General features: G+C 46.9%; 1 protein-coding gene across 7 annotated transcripts in view; it reads right to left on the bottom strand.

The window, feature by feature from the left end:
• CSMD2 (CUB and Sushi multiple domains 2) overlaps positions 1 to 15,957 on the bottom strand; it is a 276,129-nt gene that overhangs the window by 178,042 nt on the left and 82,130 nt on the right. For all 7 annotated transcript variants that reach the window (XR_002432467.1, XR_002432468.1, XR_002432469.1 and 4 more), the window contains exons 5-6: positions 11,137 to 11,331; positions 4,152 to 4,359 (exon numbers count right to left, since the gene is read on the bottom strand). Coding sequence is in view for 3 of the 7 variants with exons in the window: in XM_021375375.1 (XP_021231050.1) it covers positions 4,152 to 4,359; positions 11,137 to 11,331 (403 nt within the window). In the remaining 4 variants the exon portion in view is untranslated. The remainder of the gene's footprint in view (positions 1 to 4,151; positions 4,360 to 11,136; positions 11,332 to 15,957) is intronic.

Below are 15,957 nucleotides of genomic sequence, written 5' to 3'. Positions count from 1 at the left end.
AAGGCAGCTCGGGTCTGCAGTATGCAACCAACGGGAACAGAAGTCAATTTTCTCTGTTTCAGGTGAAAGGTTGTTATTCAACGGCCAAAGGCCTCTGGGGCTCCGCTGCAGCTATCGCATTACAGCTGTGCGGCTACGGCAAAGAAAATACTTGTCTATATTTTTGTACTCCACTGAATTTGTCAAGGCATATATTATAGATATGTCAAGATATAAATATATGGAACTTGACAAATTCAGTGGACTAGCTCTGAAAACACACTTCATAATACTTAACTTGAATCGTTCTTCCATCTCCACGCTGCAGCTCTGGCAGCAGGACTGCTGTTCCAGGATCTTTTGCACAATTTCTGCAGTGTTTCACGGCTCTGGATGTTGGTGACCTGTATCTTGCTAAGGGACACATGCACTTCACCGTTACCCTCACCAAACCAGCCTATCCTGAAGATGACACTCAAGAACTTCTTCACTATATTTCATGCACTGAAGTGTGTCTAGAGACAAGTGGAAAGATGAGGTTGGGCAGATGTGTATGACCTGAAAATTACTGTCTTCTGCACAGCCCAAGCTTATGGAAACCATGGGAAAAGCAATTCTTCCCCAACTTCAATGAATTAACATACAACACAAATTAAACGGAGCTGCAGTTTAATCACAGTATGTGGGATACATTGCCATCAGGCATCCAAAATCAGTTCAAACGAGAGCAATCTGAATTCAGCACCAAATGGAACCCATATCCATTGCAACGTCCCCTCGAAGCACAGGACAAAAACTACAGACACGGAACACGTGGCTGAGTTTGTGCTCTCGTAAGAGAGGCAGCTGCAGAGAACCGAGGGAGGAAAACCCAGAAGGCAAAGATCATTTAAAATGTATTTTGTGAAACAGATGACATCTGAAAACAAAGCGCATACGTTCTCTATCACAACCTGGAAACACATGAAAGCAGCTACAAACAGGTCCACGAAGAAACCCCGGAACAAAGATCTTTGGAAGCAGCAGAGCAGCTGCAGAGGTGTCTCTGCTCCTTCACTTTGAAGCTGTAGATAAGGGCAGGCAGTGGAAAACATGACTTATCAGCTGTGGCAGGCAGATTTTGACATTCAAATCCAATTCCCTCAACATGGTGAATCTCTCCGCAAAGGGAGACCCTCTGCATATGCACATCCTCAGCCAGCTTAACCAACAGCAGGGAACCTTGTGCAGAAAGTGACACGTGCTGGCTTCTGAGCAAGTAAGGGGCGAGCCAAGACGCACATACAAGACCCCCCCTGTGTTCCCAACAACGTGTAACACAGAGGCAGCTGCTGGGAGCACCTCTGAGCAAAGCCAACCCGTCACCTTCCACCAACTGCTGTCCCAGTGCCTGCTCCAATTGGGAAAGCTCCACATCCCACCCCACAGCACAGGAGGGGAGCTGGGGTGCAGCCATTTACAGCAACATTTCCCACCGAAGCGATGTTTTAGACAGGGCAGCTTTAAAGCGTCTCTAGAAATTCTAACTAAAAGCGCAATGAATTGTTGAACAGAACAAAAAGAAACTAAATCACACCAGCCAAATAAGGCAATCTATTTCCAGATCCTGATCAAGATGTAACTGACATTTCAATACGGATTTTAAAAGCCATTTCACACACCTTCTTTATTCATTCCCACTCCGATGGACAACACAACCACGGAAGAACGGCAACAGATAAAGCGTCCGTTTCTCAGTGGCTCTTGCAATACGGAAGCTTAATCCATTGTAGAGGAAAAGAAAACTTCCAGGGTTGCATTGCCAAGGCCTTAACCGCCTTGTGTTTGGCCTCAGGGGCAGCACAACGCTTTGCAACGTTCAAATCAAAGCAAATACAGATGGGAAAAACCAACAAGGAAGGGGCAGCTGTGAGAGCAGCGCTGCTCTGCAGCAGTCAATGCCGCCTGCTCTGCAGCACCCAACAGCAGCACGGGAGCCGTGAGCAGGAGCCAAAGCCAACTCAACGTGCTGAGCGAGCTGCCCTGGAAGTGCTGCCATTACAAACCGCTCCGGAGCTCACAAACGGACGTGAATTATTCTCCAGATGAAGTTTTATTTTGTTTGTTTGTGTACATCTCAGGACCGGATTAAAACTATTTAAAATGCTGAAGAAATGAAATATTTAGCTGTGAGGTTCTTCAATAGAACGGTTATCTGGCTGCAAGTCTATCTGCCGCATTACCAATAATTAAAACTAGGTCTTCATAGCGGGGGAAAAAGGGTTTTTAGCTCTATTTTCAAGCTGAATCGTATCAACATGTTTAAAGAGGAGATATGAGCTCTATTTATTCCTCCTATGGGCAAAAATTATTAAAAAAAAAAACGGGGAAAAATGAGTCATCTGAATTTAATTATCAGGCTCCGAGTTGTGAAGGCCAGCTTTGAAAAATGAAATTTAAAATAAGACACGCTGTAATTCTGCTTCTGGGACTGAAAAGTTGACTTGGAGAACAGCAAGCGAGGTCCCTCTGAATTGGCTGCCGTGTTTGTCTGCTCTTTGGGTTGGTGGCTGGACTTAGGATCTCAGAGACCCTTTGAGCCTTCACGATGCTACGATCCCATTTCACGTTGCTGCAGAAATGCAGGGTGAGCCTCCAACAGCCCCAGCCCTGTCCCCAAGCCCACTCCATCCTGTGCAGGAGCCGCAGCTCAGCCGGCCCTGGGGATGCTCCTGGGGGATGGGAGCCCCTCGGACACAGCCTGCAGAGCTCGGGGTGGGGAAGGGAAATGCACACATCCCTCTTCCCTGGCTTCTAGCAGAGGTGGTGCTGTGTTTCGTGGTCGTTCTGTTTACTCTTCCGCCCTCCCCCCGTGCCCACTACTGGAAGTTAAAGGGTTTAATTTCCCAAGACTCATTTGCCATTTCTGAATTTCCACCATGGAGTATTTACGGGTAGTTTATTAATTATTTCCAGCAGGTTCCCTCTGACAGGCATTGTCTCATTTCTGATATGACAAGACAGGAGGCTGCACTGGCAACACCTCCAGGCTGAATAATGTTTCTTAACTAGTTACATTCATCTTCACCGCATACCACAGATGACTGATCCTCCCCGCAGTACATAATGGCTAAAATGTAACGGGGCCCTGAAATATTAATGCATGCTAATAAAAACAGTTTTGTTTTTTCCCCATGAAAACACCAACATCTAATTTTCAGCAGGGTCTCGGGAACAGCAAACAATTGGTAGATGGCAAATGGTTCCCTCACATTAACACATCCAGAACATGCAGATCCATACGACCAGGCAAGTCTAAATTACTTAAATAAACATTAATCGTGGCAGCAAGAGAATCCTCACAAACGATCGTAATTTAACACTCTGCAGATAACCCCAGACCACACCTAAAACACTTTGTGTTTCCCACCCAGGGGTGCTGGGGCTAAGCTGACTCCTCCTCCTTTGCTCGTGGTTTGGGACTTAACCACAGGGTGCAGCCCCAGTGCTCCTGGCCGAGCTCAGGCAGAGCTGTCCCTGTTGATGCATCACGGCAGCACTACGACAAATCTCCTTTGTGAGCCCTCAGCTTCCTTTGGGCAGCTCTTGTCCATGGGAGAAAAAGAATCAGCGCAGCATTTATTATAGATAAAGGCGGCGTTTCTGAAAGCGCTGCTCGAGCCAACTTAATGGTAGGCACGAGGTATTGAAATTCCACGCACAGCCACGTGGCTGAAGAACAAACTGATCCGCAGAAACGTTCGCCAAAGGTTCATTAGCAGGAAAGTCAACTTGTCAGCAGCATATTTAGCAATAATCAGAAAACAATCAAGTAAAAATGTCGTTCTGAGCGCGGCAACGTTTGAGTGGGGTTTCTTGGGTTTGGTTTTTGTGGTGGTTTTGGGTTTTTTTTTTTTTTTTTTTTGCTTTCTTTCAAGGCTTTTTAAAATTCCTTACTCCATCTAACCAGCCACACCTAACAGCCTACTGCAGAGATTTAAAGCAGACAACAGTCACCGCAAGGTTCACCACGCAAATGAAGGCATCCTCAAGAGTCCCACTAGAAGGCAGCAATTCATTCTGGGGATCACTGGGAACTACCCCATCCCAGCACAAATTCTGAACATCCTACGAAAATTTAGCTGCTTCTGTAAGACGATAAGGAAAACAAGTAAACACGACCAGAAACCTACCAGAGCGAAGAGCCTTCTGTTCCAGCAACTTCTAAAATATCATATCCATCTTCCAGCTGAAAATCCATGAAAACCAGAGCAATGGTGTCTCCAGGTTCAGCGAGAATAGTCCACGTGCAGTCTGCGTTATTGCCGTACTCCAAGGGAAAGTGTGGGCTCGAGATAATTCCGCTCTGCCCCCTCAGCGTCCCTCCGCAAGCGTCATCGGCTGCAAACAGAGAAGGCAAGATATGACGTTGTGCTGAAACGCACAAGTAGTGAGTCAGAAAAAGAAAAGAGCCCAAATGCAAAGCAAACCTCTGAAATCTTTTGACGTAGAGTAAGACCGTTGGTTGGTTGGTTTGAATGTTATTTGTATGCCACATTCAGGGTAAGAGAAAACTTACTGATAACATCCTCTCCCTTCCCGTTGTTTCTTTTCTTTGTTATTTTTGTGGTGGTTTTGACGCTGCAGTTGGTTTGTTGTTTCAAGAAGCAATGCTGATTGGTTACGAACCAACGATTAAATTTGATGGCAAACATCAAGCAAGCGGCAGCATCCAAAGCCTAGCATCAGATCAGCAGCAATCAGAGCGGACCAGAAGCACCTGACCCAACTCTTAAAACCTTTGAGCCTTCCTGAGCAGTGCTCCCTGGGCCATGGAGGAGCAGAAGAAACCTCACACCTCCTGATTTGCACAACAGCACTGACTGGGGGAGCGAGAGCATCGCACAGAGCAGCGTTCCACCAAGCAGCAGCAGTGCACAGCACTTTTCAAGGGCAAGGGCAGCATTCAAGCTTGCTGCAGGACAGCTATCTCAACTGAACAAAAGTCTTCTTAAAAAGCAAAGTGTTTTCCATTCCACTGATAAAATTCTGGCCCTTACCCATGGCATCAAATACCTCACCGACTGATAAGAAAATCTTTGCATTGAAAGTTCAGACACGTCTTTGTTGAGTGGCTTTTGGGAGAAGCACGGGTTTTTTACTATGCACTATTAGGAGAAAGATGTTGAGGGATGCAAAATCCTATTAGGGCAGCCAGTCTGTCTCCTTGCAAGTGCCAGCTTATTCCTTGCCACACACTTACTGTGATTTGTTCAGTCTAATTTTAACCACCCCAATGGCAGAGCTGCTGCTGCTCCCTGGGGAGGCAGCTGCAGCCCGATGTGTCTGGCTGGCAGGACGATCTGTCCTCACGTTATTGCTTAAGTTTTTGTTCCATCCCTTATTTCTAATTGGGCAGCTTTCCTCCTGTCCGTGCAGCCAGCAAAGCAGGAGGAGGGCCACCAAGAATTCAAAGGCTGGGAGCAGCAGGTTGGTGGCTTTAAAAAGCTTCCAACCCAACTCACATAGATGTGAGCACTTCCATCAGCAAGAGAAGCATCCCCAAGGATGGTGACACCAGCACCCAACAGTACAAGCACTGAATTTAGTGGGAATTTAACAGAAAGGAGTGGAGAATCCCACAGCCCTGCCTCATGTGTTTTGGTTTTTGTTTTCTTAAGGTAATGAGTAGTTACCAAAATCAGTGCTAAAACAGAACAGTTTATTCAGAAATCAAGCTGTGACACCTCCTGGTTGTGTACTGATCTCCCCTCTGCTGCAGGTTCTTTCATTTTTGCAACCTGAATTCCACCAGCAGGAGCTATCAGAGCAATTAAAGGAGGGGGATCTGAAGAAAACATGGCCATGAAGATAAAGGAAGCTAAGCACTGATTTGACTCGCAACAGGGCAACTCATGGCTTCCCCACCTGCAGCATCAGCCTGGAGTTTGTTTGACATGTCACTCAGGAAAGCCTGTTAACCTTACATGTGTTACAGAGCAGCATTTCTGATGCTTTAGTCAAGGAGCTCGGGGCTTTACAGCATAAACACTTCCTTTTATTACCACCTTTAAAAAAAACCTTCAAAACTGAAATTTAACACAGGTGGGAATATCTGCAGACCCAAGGACAGGGCAGGAGAATCCCATGGGCAGCCCAGGAGGGTCGCTGGGCTTTCAGCTCTCGCTGGGACATGGTGCCTGGTGGCACAGCTCTATCATCAGGGCTGGGAGCTGCTCTCCTTCCTCAGGGCCATCTGCTACCCCAACACAGGCAGCCAGGCCAGCAGGCAGAAGGCACGGGCTCCCCAGCCACTGCCACAAGTGGTGGGAGCTGGGGCTCTTGGTGCTCTGTTGCTTGGTATTCAAAGATACCTGTCTGCTGCAGTCATACTTCCAATGAATGACGTGATTCACAGACACCAAAGCACAACCGAAACCATCAGGTAATTGCAGCCAGAAGATCTCTCATCTAGTTCAGCTCTCCATTCAAAGCAGGGCTGACTTTCAGGCTACATCACGTTGCTTAGGGCTTGCCACAACACACTGTTGGGTTACTGCCGATGCTGGAACCAAGTCAAGCCCCAGGAAATCCTTCAGACTTTGACACAGGATTCACATTTGAACCTCCACAGAAGGCCCTTTCCAAAAAGTAAAAGAGCTTCTTGCAAAGCCCTCTTCTCCTACAGAATAGAGTGAAAATGCTTTTAAGAGGATGAGTGGCTTAAGCCAAAGAGGATCAGCATAAATCACCAGTTTACTGTATGTTCACATTTAATATCTCATGAATAAGATCCCCTGCAAATACTAGAAAGAAATACATGCAAAGAAAGACTCTTAGCCAGTGACCTCTTCCAGACCACACCTCACTAACAGCTGCTTCAGCCATGCACAGAGATCTCAAGAAGCCCATGTATTCTTCAGATACCTGCCCCACTGGGGCTGCTAACGCCAACTCCAGGTGTTACATCAACCACTGCTGCCTGAGGCTGCAAACACCCGCTCACAACACCCATGAAACAAAGCCCCACAGCACCATGAGACATCCACAAGCAGCCCAGCCTCTGGACGTGAGCCCCATGTCCTCAAAGCCACATGTGCATTGGCCAAATAAACTTGTTCCTCTTGTGGTCATGCACCCTACACAGAACCCACAAACCCGAGTGCAAACCCTTGCTGCTTTTGCAAGAACCTTTTCCTACAGGCAAGTTCTCAGCCACATTTACTGCTGGGGTCTCGGAATTCTGAGGCAGTATCTGCCCCTGTGTAGAAGGAGAAATGGGGACTACGCTAAAGAACTCTGACTTGATGCTGTATTAGTTTCACAGAGCTTTCTACTACTAAAATATGTTCTACAATCTTCTAAAAATCTTCCTGAACAGCCATTCAATTATTTTGGGCACGGTACAATCTAAGCAGCTGTTGGAGTTATAAGGAGACAGACCACTTTTAATGAGATTATGCATATTTGATACTCTTAAAATGTAGCTTTGCAAATGTTCTCAACTTCTCAGCTGGCTTACTGAATTTTTACTCAAGACGCCTACCAGAATCATAAACCTATCAGTTCTACTTAAATTCAGCAAACAATCTGGGCAAGACTTCTCACCACATGCCTGAAAGTGCTTTTCAAAACAGACATTTCAGAGCGTTCCTTCCGAGCTTCAGAAGTACCGCCCTGCCTCGTTCGAAATTAACCGGTCCAGGTGAAGGCTGCTCCTTCCAGGTCTGCTGGGGTCTGTGCTTCCAGCACACCAACTGTCAAGATAAAAATATAGTAGGACTTGGAAGATCCAGTTTAAGACTCCATTTAGGCTAAGTACTAGGCCCTGTTTCCTTCTATAGCCCTGCTGAAAAGGAACTGGGGGTACTGGTGGATGGCCGTGAGCCAGCCATGTCATAGCCCTGCCCTGGGCTGCATCAGAAGCAGCGTGGGCAGCAGGGCGAGGGAGGGGATCTCACAGAGGTGGTGGTTTCCTCATCCCCGGAGACATTTGAGGTCAGGCAGGACAGGGCTCTGAGCACCCGATGAGTGCCCTCGTTCACTGCAGGGGAGTTGGGCTCGATGGTCTTTAAAGGTCCCTTCCAACTCAGATGATTCTATCCTATGATTCCGTGAACACAGAAATGCGCAGGATGTGACACACAAGATGCAAGGAGGAAGCCGTACAACACCCTGACACATTACAGATGGGATAAATGCCAGCTCGGTCCAGGCTCCAGGCTCACTGAGGACGTCCAGTGCTCGAGGTGTCTGCAGGCTGCCCACGGCTCCGGGCAGAGCCAAACCCCTCCCCTGGGCCCTGCTGTGGGTACAGCATCACGGAGATGCCACCCGCTGCTGCTTCTGTGCTCCCAGAATGAGATCACCACAGTTTCAGTCCTTCCTGCCACATAAGCAAGAAACATAATTCACCAGAGCAGAGAGTGTGCTGAGTGACTTTTAGCTCAGAGTCCAAGAATCAATTCTGCTATAACCGTGCTTTCTAAACCACCAGGGAGCCGCAGCACTACTACTTCCATCGGTCTCTGCAGAGCAGTGCTTCACCACTCCACTCCTTCTGCATCTGGGATTCCTTCCTGCTTTCCTTTCTCACTAAGAATACACTTATCCCTTACAAAAACAGCACTGCTAAACTGAGAGATGGGTAAAGGGATGCAGACAACTCATGAAGACAAAGCAGCTGAGTCACAGCACTCCTCTCCAAGCACTGCTGCCCTGGCACCGCCGAGCTCCAGCTTCTCAAATGCTTTCCTTTCTCATTCTTTTTTATCATCCATTTCTTTGCATCTTTGATTATTTCAGTGCACGAGGACTAGAATGGAAACAAGGCTACCAAAATATAGAAAAAGATTTTACAGAGAGGCAAGCAGGTACAAAGACAAGAGCAAAAAGGAACCAGAAAGCAGGTATTGATCAGCGTGGCAGGAACTCTCCCGCTGATTTCTGCACTTGTCTCCCACCTCTGCCCTTACAGCGGGAGGGGAAGAAGCAAAGGGCAGTCCCCACATCGAACACGGTGACATCAGACAAGTCTATTCCCCAGACAGCTGCTCCCCAGATTGTAACACCTGCTCAGCTAGAGGGCATCTTTCATCTTGATTTGTCTGAATGTGACCCAGCAGCGTGACCCATCTCCAGCCTGCATTAGAGAAGAAAACACACACGCGTTCTACAAACTTTCAGATGTAAATCACCAGTAAGCCAATATTGACAGAATTAATTACAAGCTACGTAAGCCACAAAGATCTCCCATCTCTCAGGGAAATACATATTCCTCTTCAGGCAATAGTTCTTCAAACATTCTTATCCCTGCAGAAGAAGGCACTAAATCTGTCTGTCTGTCTGCAAGCCTCTTCACCCCCTGCAACAGCAGAATTCTGTACACCAGTTTATCAGCCAAGCACCAACGTCTGACTGCCGAAAACCCACTTCTGGTAGAAGGAGTGCAGCTGGTTTTCAAATTCAGCAAGCCAATTTGCAGATTGTCTTTGCTCCTTTCTGCCTTCCTGGAATGAGACATAAATGTTACATGAGAAGATTCCTAGCTCCCGCCTCCAAAAAAACGCCGTGGAAGTTTCAGTGCCAGCTTTGAAGCAGCAGGACCGAATCTTTCAGGAAGGCTGCACCTCCAGGAGCCTGCAGGCACGCTGCTCCACGAGCACACCTCAACAAGCCAACACTTCTCTGCGATCAGAGCAATTCACACAGCACCGTTTCAAGCACCATAGAATTTAATATTCCTTCATTCTGAAGTACATCAGATGCCTCCATCTTCATTGCTGGATTCAAGATTGAAACAGCGGTGTTAAAATTAAAATTGAGCTTGGCAGCGCAAGACAAAAATGTAAAGATGGTCCTTACTCCGTCTGCAGCGGGGATCGCATCGAAATTACAATCATGCCAACCAGTTCCAGCACTTCAACACCTGCTGGGGTCAGAAGTTAATCCTTCCCTTATTGGAGACTACTACACAAATACCTGAATAATAGCAGGGCCACGGGAAGATGGCACGCTTCCTTTGGAGAGAGGTGAAGGATACACAGATCCATTCAAGCGCAGAATCTGTTATCTTCTAAAAAGGCTGTTGCCTTCTGTGCTCTCAAAGCTGAATGCGGGTACGTGTGCACACACTTCGCAGTCGTTTTTGTGTTCTTTTCTAACTTCATTGGTTTGTTTGTTTTTAAGGTGACAGTGAGTTCTGATTCAAAGGAAAAGCAAAGACTCATAACCAACCACAGCTTGGCTGGGCAAACCTTCAGCGCTACAAGGCCCGTGGCTCCAAAGCAGCAGGTAAGCACACAAGAAATACACCATGCAGCACGCATTTCTGCTGTGTAACTTGTTCGAGAAAGCATTAAAAACATGCCAAGCAAACAATATTTGTTCATTTTAAATTCAAGATTTATGCTACAGCTTAGAACTGCTAATTGATTGCACAAGCAGAGTCAATAAAAAGAATCAATAGAAGATGCTCAGCTGAAGTACACAAGGAATTGAGGGGAAAAGACTTGAAAGCAGCAGCAACTGTTTTGGTAAAACAACACAGACACTTGTGTATTTACAGACTCTCCAGTCCCTTGTGGCTCCAGAGGATTCGCAGGAAGCTCTCTGTGCTGATAGAGGAATCAAAGCTGCCCTGCCCTGAAGGGCCTGCAGGAAAGCTGGCCACCCCCCCAGGTGTCACCCCCCCCCCACACACATCCCATGCTGGAGGCTGCAGCCCACAGCACATCTGCACAGACTCCCTTCTCTTTACAGGCAAAAAGCCTGCCAAAGGGAAATAGAGCTTGACGTGGGGGAAGAGCAGAAAATCCAGTCTAAATTTTCCTATATTTCATCTAGAAAAATGCATGATCTTAGGAAGGTGCCTTATTGCAATGGATAATGCAGCTACTTTTTTTTATTTTGGCCTCTATTTAAACAAAGAAATTGGAGTTAAAGCAGCGGTGCAGCATTTTGAATACTTTGAGCACTTCATAACCTTCCCATTAGTCACCCAAATCCTGGCAGCTTTAGGCAATCCAATAAAAAGGAACCTCAATATTAACTACATCATGTTTAGCTTTCAACTCTTTTAAATCAAGCTTACGCTCCATGAAGTTTCTCCCAACCCCAAATAGCTCGTTAAATCCCGCTGCGTTGTGCCTTGTTCTAGAAGAAGGGAGGGCACTTTACCTCTGCAGAAGGGGAGAGGAAAATCCCAGGAGGCTCCGTTCTCCACGCTGGCGTGGCACGTGAGCAGCGCGTGGCCCTCCAGGAAGAAGCCGGGGTTGCAGCTGTACCTCACTTTGTCCCCAATGCTGAACGTCGTCCCCTGCTGAACGCCGTTCTGCAGCCTGCCTGGGTTTCCGCACGTGTGGCTCGGTAGAACTGCCAAAGGAAGGTGCTTCTGGTTAGGGACAGGGCATCCTAAGAGAGGCACTGTAAGGTGGGGAATCCAGGACGATAGCTCATCTCCAAGTGAACTTATTGCTTCAGATGTAAGAGCAAATAACAAACAAGCTAACAGAATTCATTACGGCAGTGATGGTCACCAGCTGTGTGGGCAGCAGTGAGGGAAAGGAAGGAATCATCTGTAGGGGATGTGGGTCAGCCCTCCTGCCCCCAGCCCCACTGCTCTGCGTCCCACTGCGGTCACTCCAAGACCTGAACAGTTCCATGTTCAGCAATAACTACAAAACAGCAATGACCACGCGGATTTTGCAATTGGGCGATGCTACCGAACACATCAGATGGGTTGAAAAGCAGTGCAGAACTAATGTTTCATTTTCTGTAATGATATTCAAAGCCCCAATTTAATTAAATTACCAGTGTCACTTAAAAAAAAAAATAAATGAACCCAACTCTTGGTTTTATGCTTCGTTCCTTTAAAATTAATGACTAGAACTTCGCTATAAATAAAAATCCATCATTTTTAAAAGTCACTCTAACACTCGCTGCTCCCTAGTTAATGAACTGTGAAGAATCAGACACCCCAACCTGCACCGTATCTTAAAATCATACTTGAAAAACAGGATCTCATTTAAAAATTCTGCTTCATTTGGCTGCCTTAGCTAATGCCGTGTTACAGGACAGGCAGCACACACGTGCTGCTGGGGGAAGCAACATTAACTCCTTGATTGCTTTGGATTCAACGGGGCTGCTGAATGAGCTAATTTTATTTAAAAAAAAAACAAAAAAACACAACACTGGCGCACATCTGCAGAAGACAAACACTTCAACTGCAGCTTCATGAACCAGCAACCTCCTTGCACAGGGGCTGGTGCTGTTTTGAGGTTAACAATCAGAGCCAGCTGCACACATGAGGATGCTCAGCCACGTCCCTGAGGTCGGCATGCAGGAGATCAATCTGGTCACCCCAATGCGAGTTGGTGACGTGACCCTTCTCCTGTGCTCCTGAGAAAGCCCAGCTGCATTCAAGCCCCACAGCAGATGGCAAGGTGAGAGCCCAAGCTCATGGGGGGCTCCTAGGAGCCCAGCATGGGATGCAGGTGCCTTGGATTTAGGGCCAACCCCAACTCACCGAGCTGGGGCAGCAACTGTGTTCGCAGCAAGGGATTTGCAATTCTACTCCAACATTCCTTCAAAGAGATAATATTATTGCTCATCCTTGGCTGCCTCTAACAGCCAGAGTCTGATTGCTTGAGAGATTAATAGAACTGTATTATTTACATCAGATGTCGCACAGAATAATATTATTAAAGCTTTGTCTTACCCATTTACCAATTCCACTGTAGATTAGTAGCATGGATTTTTTTCATCCCCATAAAAGCTTTGTTCCTGGCAATCAACGTAATATTTTCCAGTGATTGTATGGAAATGAATGCAGCCACGGACCAGATTGGTGCAGATGAATAGAATGTCCTGTTAGTCATTTTGTAGCAAAGTCTGTTGCTTTCCACGATGAATATAGAACAGTTTATTTTATTTGTCTTGATTTGAAAGGCTGCCAAACCCTTACCTTATTTTATGTCAGAGGAAAGGAAATAGGGTTATTCCATTGCCGTGGCACCTCATCAAACCATAAACACCAGTGTCCCAAGTGCTCCCTAAGGTGACACTGCAAAGGAACCCCGGCCATGGGGTAATGGCAGCATGGATTGAACAGGCCCTGAGCTCACGAGGGGAGGGGAGAACCACGGCTACAATTGCCATCGCAAGAGCCTGGAAACTGCTAAACAAACTGGAAATGGAAACACCACATCTGCTAAATTTCTACCACCCGATCCTAGGAGCTGTTAAAGTGCAGCCAGAGCTGACAACCATCAGGAGCTTCACACCGTTCCCTGACTTCAACTTCAAACCCCACTTGGCTTTGCCCTTTCTGCCCAGGATCACGATGTTGGGAAGTCCCAACATCAGAAGCTTTCAAAGCCTAGCACTTGTCAAGCCATGTCTCCTCGTTCCAGTTCATTCGAAATTAATTAGTAGTTTTTAAGCCATTAGATGTGACTCAACGCATCCTTGGACAGCATCCCACCATCAAGATAAATTCAGGCTAATTACATCAGCCTTTCCTAAAACCCCACAGGCTTTTTTTGTCAGGAAAAACAGGCAAAAGACCCAGAGATGCTTCTCATCCTGCTCATCACACTGATACGTTTGAGCTATGTTACCACTTCAGGTGCTTTAAACAAAAACTCAAACCCACCCCTACCTTGCTCACCATTCAGAAGAGGAATCCTCCCTGCTTCCTTTCAAATTAATCTTCAGCTCTATTTTCTCTCTGTATTGTTTGAATATAAAATAACCCCAACATTTAACACATCTAGCTACCGCATTCCAGTCTATTACCCTATTTACATAGCTAAGAGAAACATTTTTATTGCTTGAATCATCTGCGGTAGTTTATGACAGATATTTCAATGCTATCATTGTTGTAACCTTGAAATCTTATCAAGGAGCACAACTTTTACGATATGAGATCATACATCACCTCCTCACTCAAAACTGATTTTCATTCCTGAGTTTAAAAAAAAAAAAAAAGCAAAGCAAGCCATGCCAGAGCAGGCACTTACAGCTCCTGAGTGCAGCTACTCCAGCAGGAATAATTTATAAACCCCCATGAAAGGATGCTGCGTAGACAAAGCAAAATAACAAAACCATTGACCTAAACCAGTTGGCTCAGCCAACACCAATTCCCAAGTTCATCTCCAATATGCTTTTGCAAGGTCTCCATTTGCCTGCACTTCCTGAACGCAGGGCGGGTGGAAGCCACAGCACCCAAACCCGGCGGCACACGGTCCGTGCTGGGCAGAGCCACGATCCTGGCTGATGCATTGGGTGCTTTCCCAGAAACACAAGGAGAGAACAGGCTTCTCTACGCAGAATGGATCCCAGATTTCCATCACATCCCAGAAAACCAACTGGAGCCCCCGCGGCACGTTGGCACAGCACCTGCGGCCAGCACAAGGATGAACTGCAGCGGGAGGTGGGGGTCCACGAGGAGCAGCTTCCTCTCCCCTTCTGCCCATAACTCTGGGGCTAAGCACCACAGGGATCCTCCCCCAACCTCCAACATCTCCCACCAGTTTTTCAGTGCAATCCGTTTTAGTTCTGAAGAGTTGTAACCTTCAGAATACGTGTCCAGTGTGTGTTACAGCAAAAGGAAATAAATGGTATCTTCTTCATTTCATTTTATCCTTTTTTATGTCATGATTCATTTCCAGTACTGCCAACAGAGATAAAGCTAAATGGAAACTATTTTTTCCTTCTAATATTTCTTTGTTCACTAAAAAACAGCTAGATAGTTACTTCTGGATAATAACAGACCAGAATGATTCATCATCCATCTTCTTTGCAGTAGTAGTTCTCGGGCTTTTTTGGAAATTCATTTTCAGTTTTCAATTTCCCTTCCTGCAATGCACTAGAGCAACCCCAGCACAACTTTCCGGAGCATCGTGAGAGCTGAGAGTGCTTCAGATCTGATTAATCACCCCACTGCAGAAATGGCTCAGGATTCAAAACATGAAAGCAATGAGATCATGGGGGACGTGGCAACGAAGCCCCTGCCCACACTCACAGTGCCCAGCAGCCCTCCTCCCTGCCCTGCCCCAACCTGGGGGCTCCCAACACATCGATGGAAGCCAGCTCAACACAGAGAACCAAGTATTCCTCCATTTCCCTTTACCTGTTTGGGGGCAGCACGTGTTTACCCTCCTCATCTGGGGAACTGAGAATGGAGCTGGAAACAAACTCACCGGCACAGAACGCCCAGGAACAGAGCTCAGGATTGGGATCAGGAACTCACACTGTACTTCTGCCCCTGTAATGCCCATTGACCAGGTGAGCCCAAATGCAGAGCTGCCCATCGTGTCACCCCGCTGCACGCTGTGTGAGAACAGCTGGGTAGAGGAAAGCTGTTATTTGCACCTCGGCTCTCTGCAGCACCAAATCAAAGCCTTGAGTTCACAAAGGACACGACCCTCAGGACTAACACATGTGACTGACAGCAGGATAGGCAAAGCCCTTTTCACATATATATATATACACACATGTATGTGCACAAGTACACACATACACAGAGGTAGTTTTTATTGTCCAAGTGACAGTCACTTCTCACCACAGCTGTTGGTACAAGCAGGACAAGGAGAGTTAGATTTACAAACCACCATGTTCTAAAGAGAGGAAATGGGAAAGAAAGATCCCCAGAGCCAGCAGGAGGGATGGTATCTGCAGAGCTGCAGCAAGCAGGGGTCCCTGCAGCCAGGACTCACTGCCACTCACCGATGCTCTCAGCTCTGTGCCACATCTTGCTAAGCACAGCAGAGGATGCCTAGCCAGCATGGACACAGAACTCCTCTGCTGGGCCCTGGCACATACCCAGGACCTCTACCCACAGCCCAGCCCTGGATGCTCTCCTGCATCAGCAGCCTCATCAGCAGCCACTCGAGGACGTGCTCATCTTTGTGAGCATGCTCCAGCCCTGCTGCTTCTCTGTGCAGCAACACTTGAACGCAAGCTTAATTTAAAATATGTGGTTAAGTGTTTTGCTTA

Source organism: Numida meleagris, chromosome 22 (assembly GCF_002078875.1).
Source record: "Numida meleagris isolate 19003 breed g44 Domestic line chromosome 22, NumMel1.0, whole genome shotgun sequence".
Lineage (NCBI taxonomy): Eukaryota > Metazoa > Chordata > Aves > Galliformes > Numididae > Numida > Numida meleagris.
This window is presented reverse-complemented; position numbering and strand designations above follow the sequence as displayed.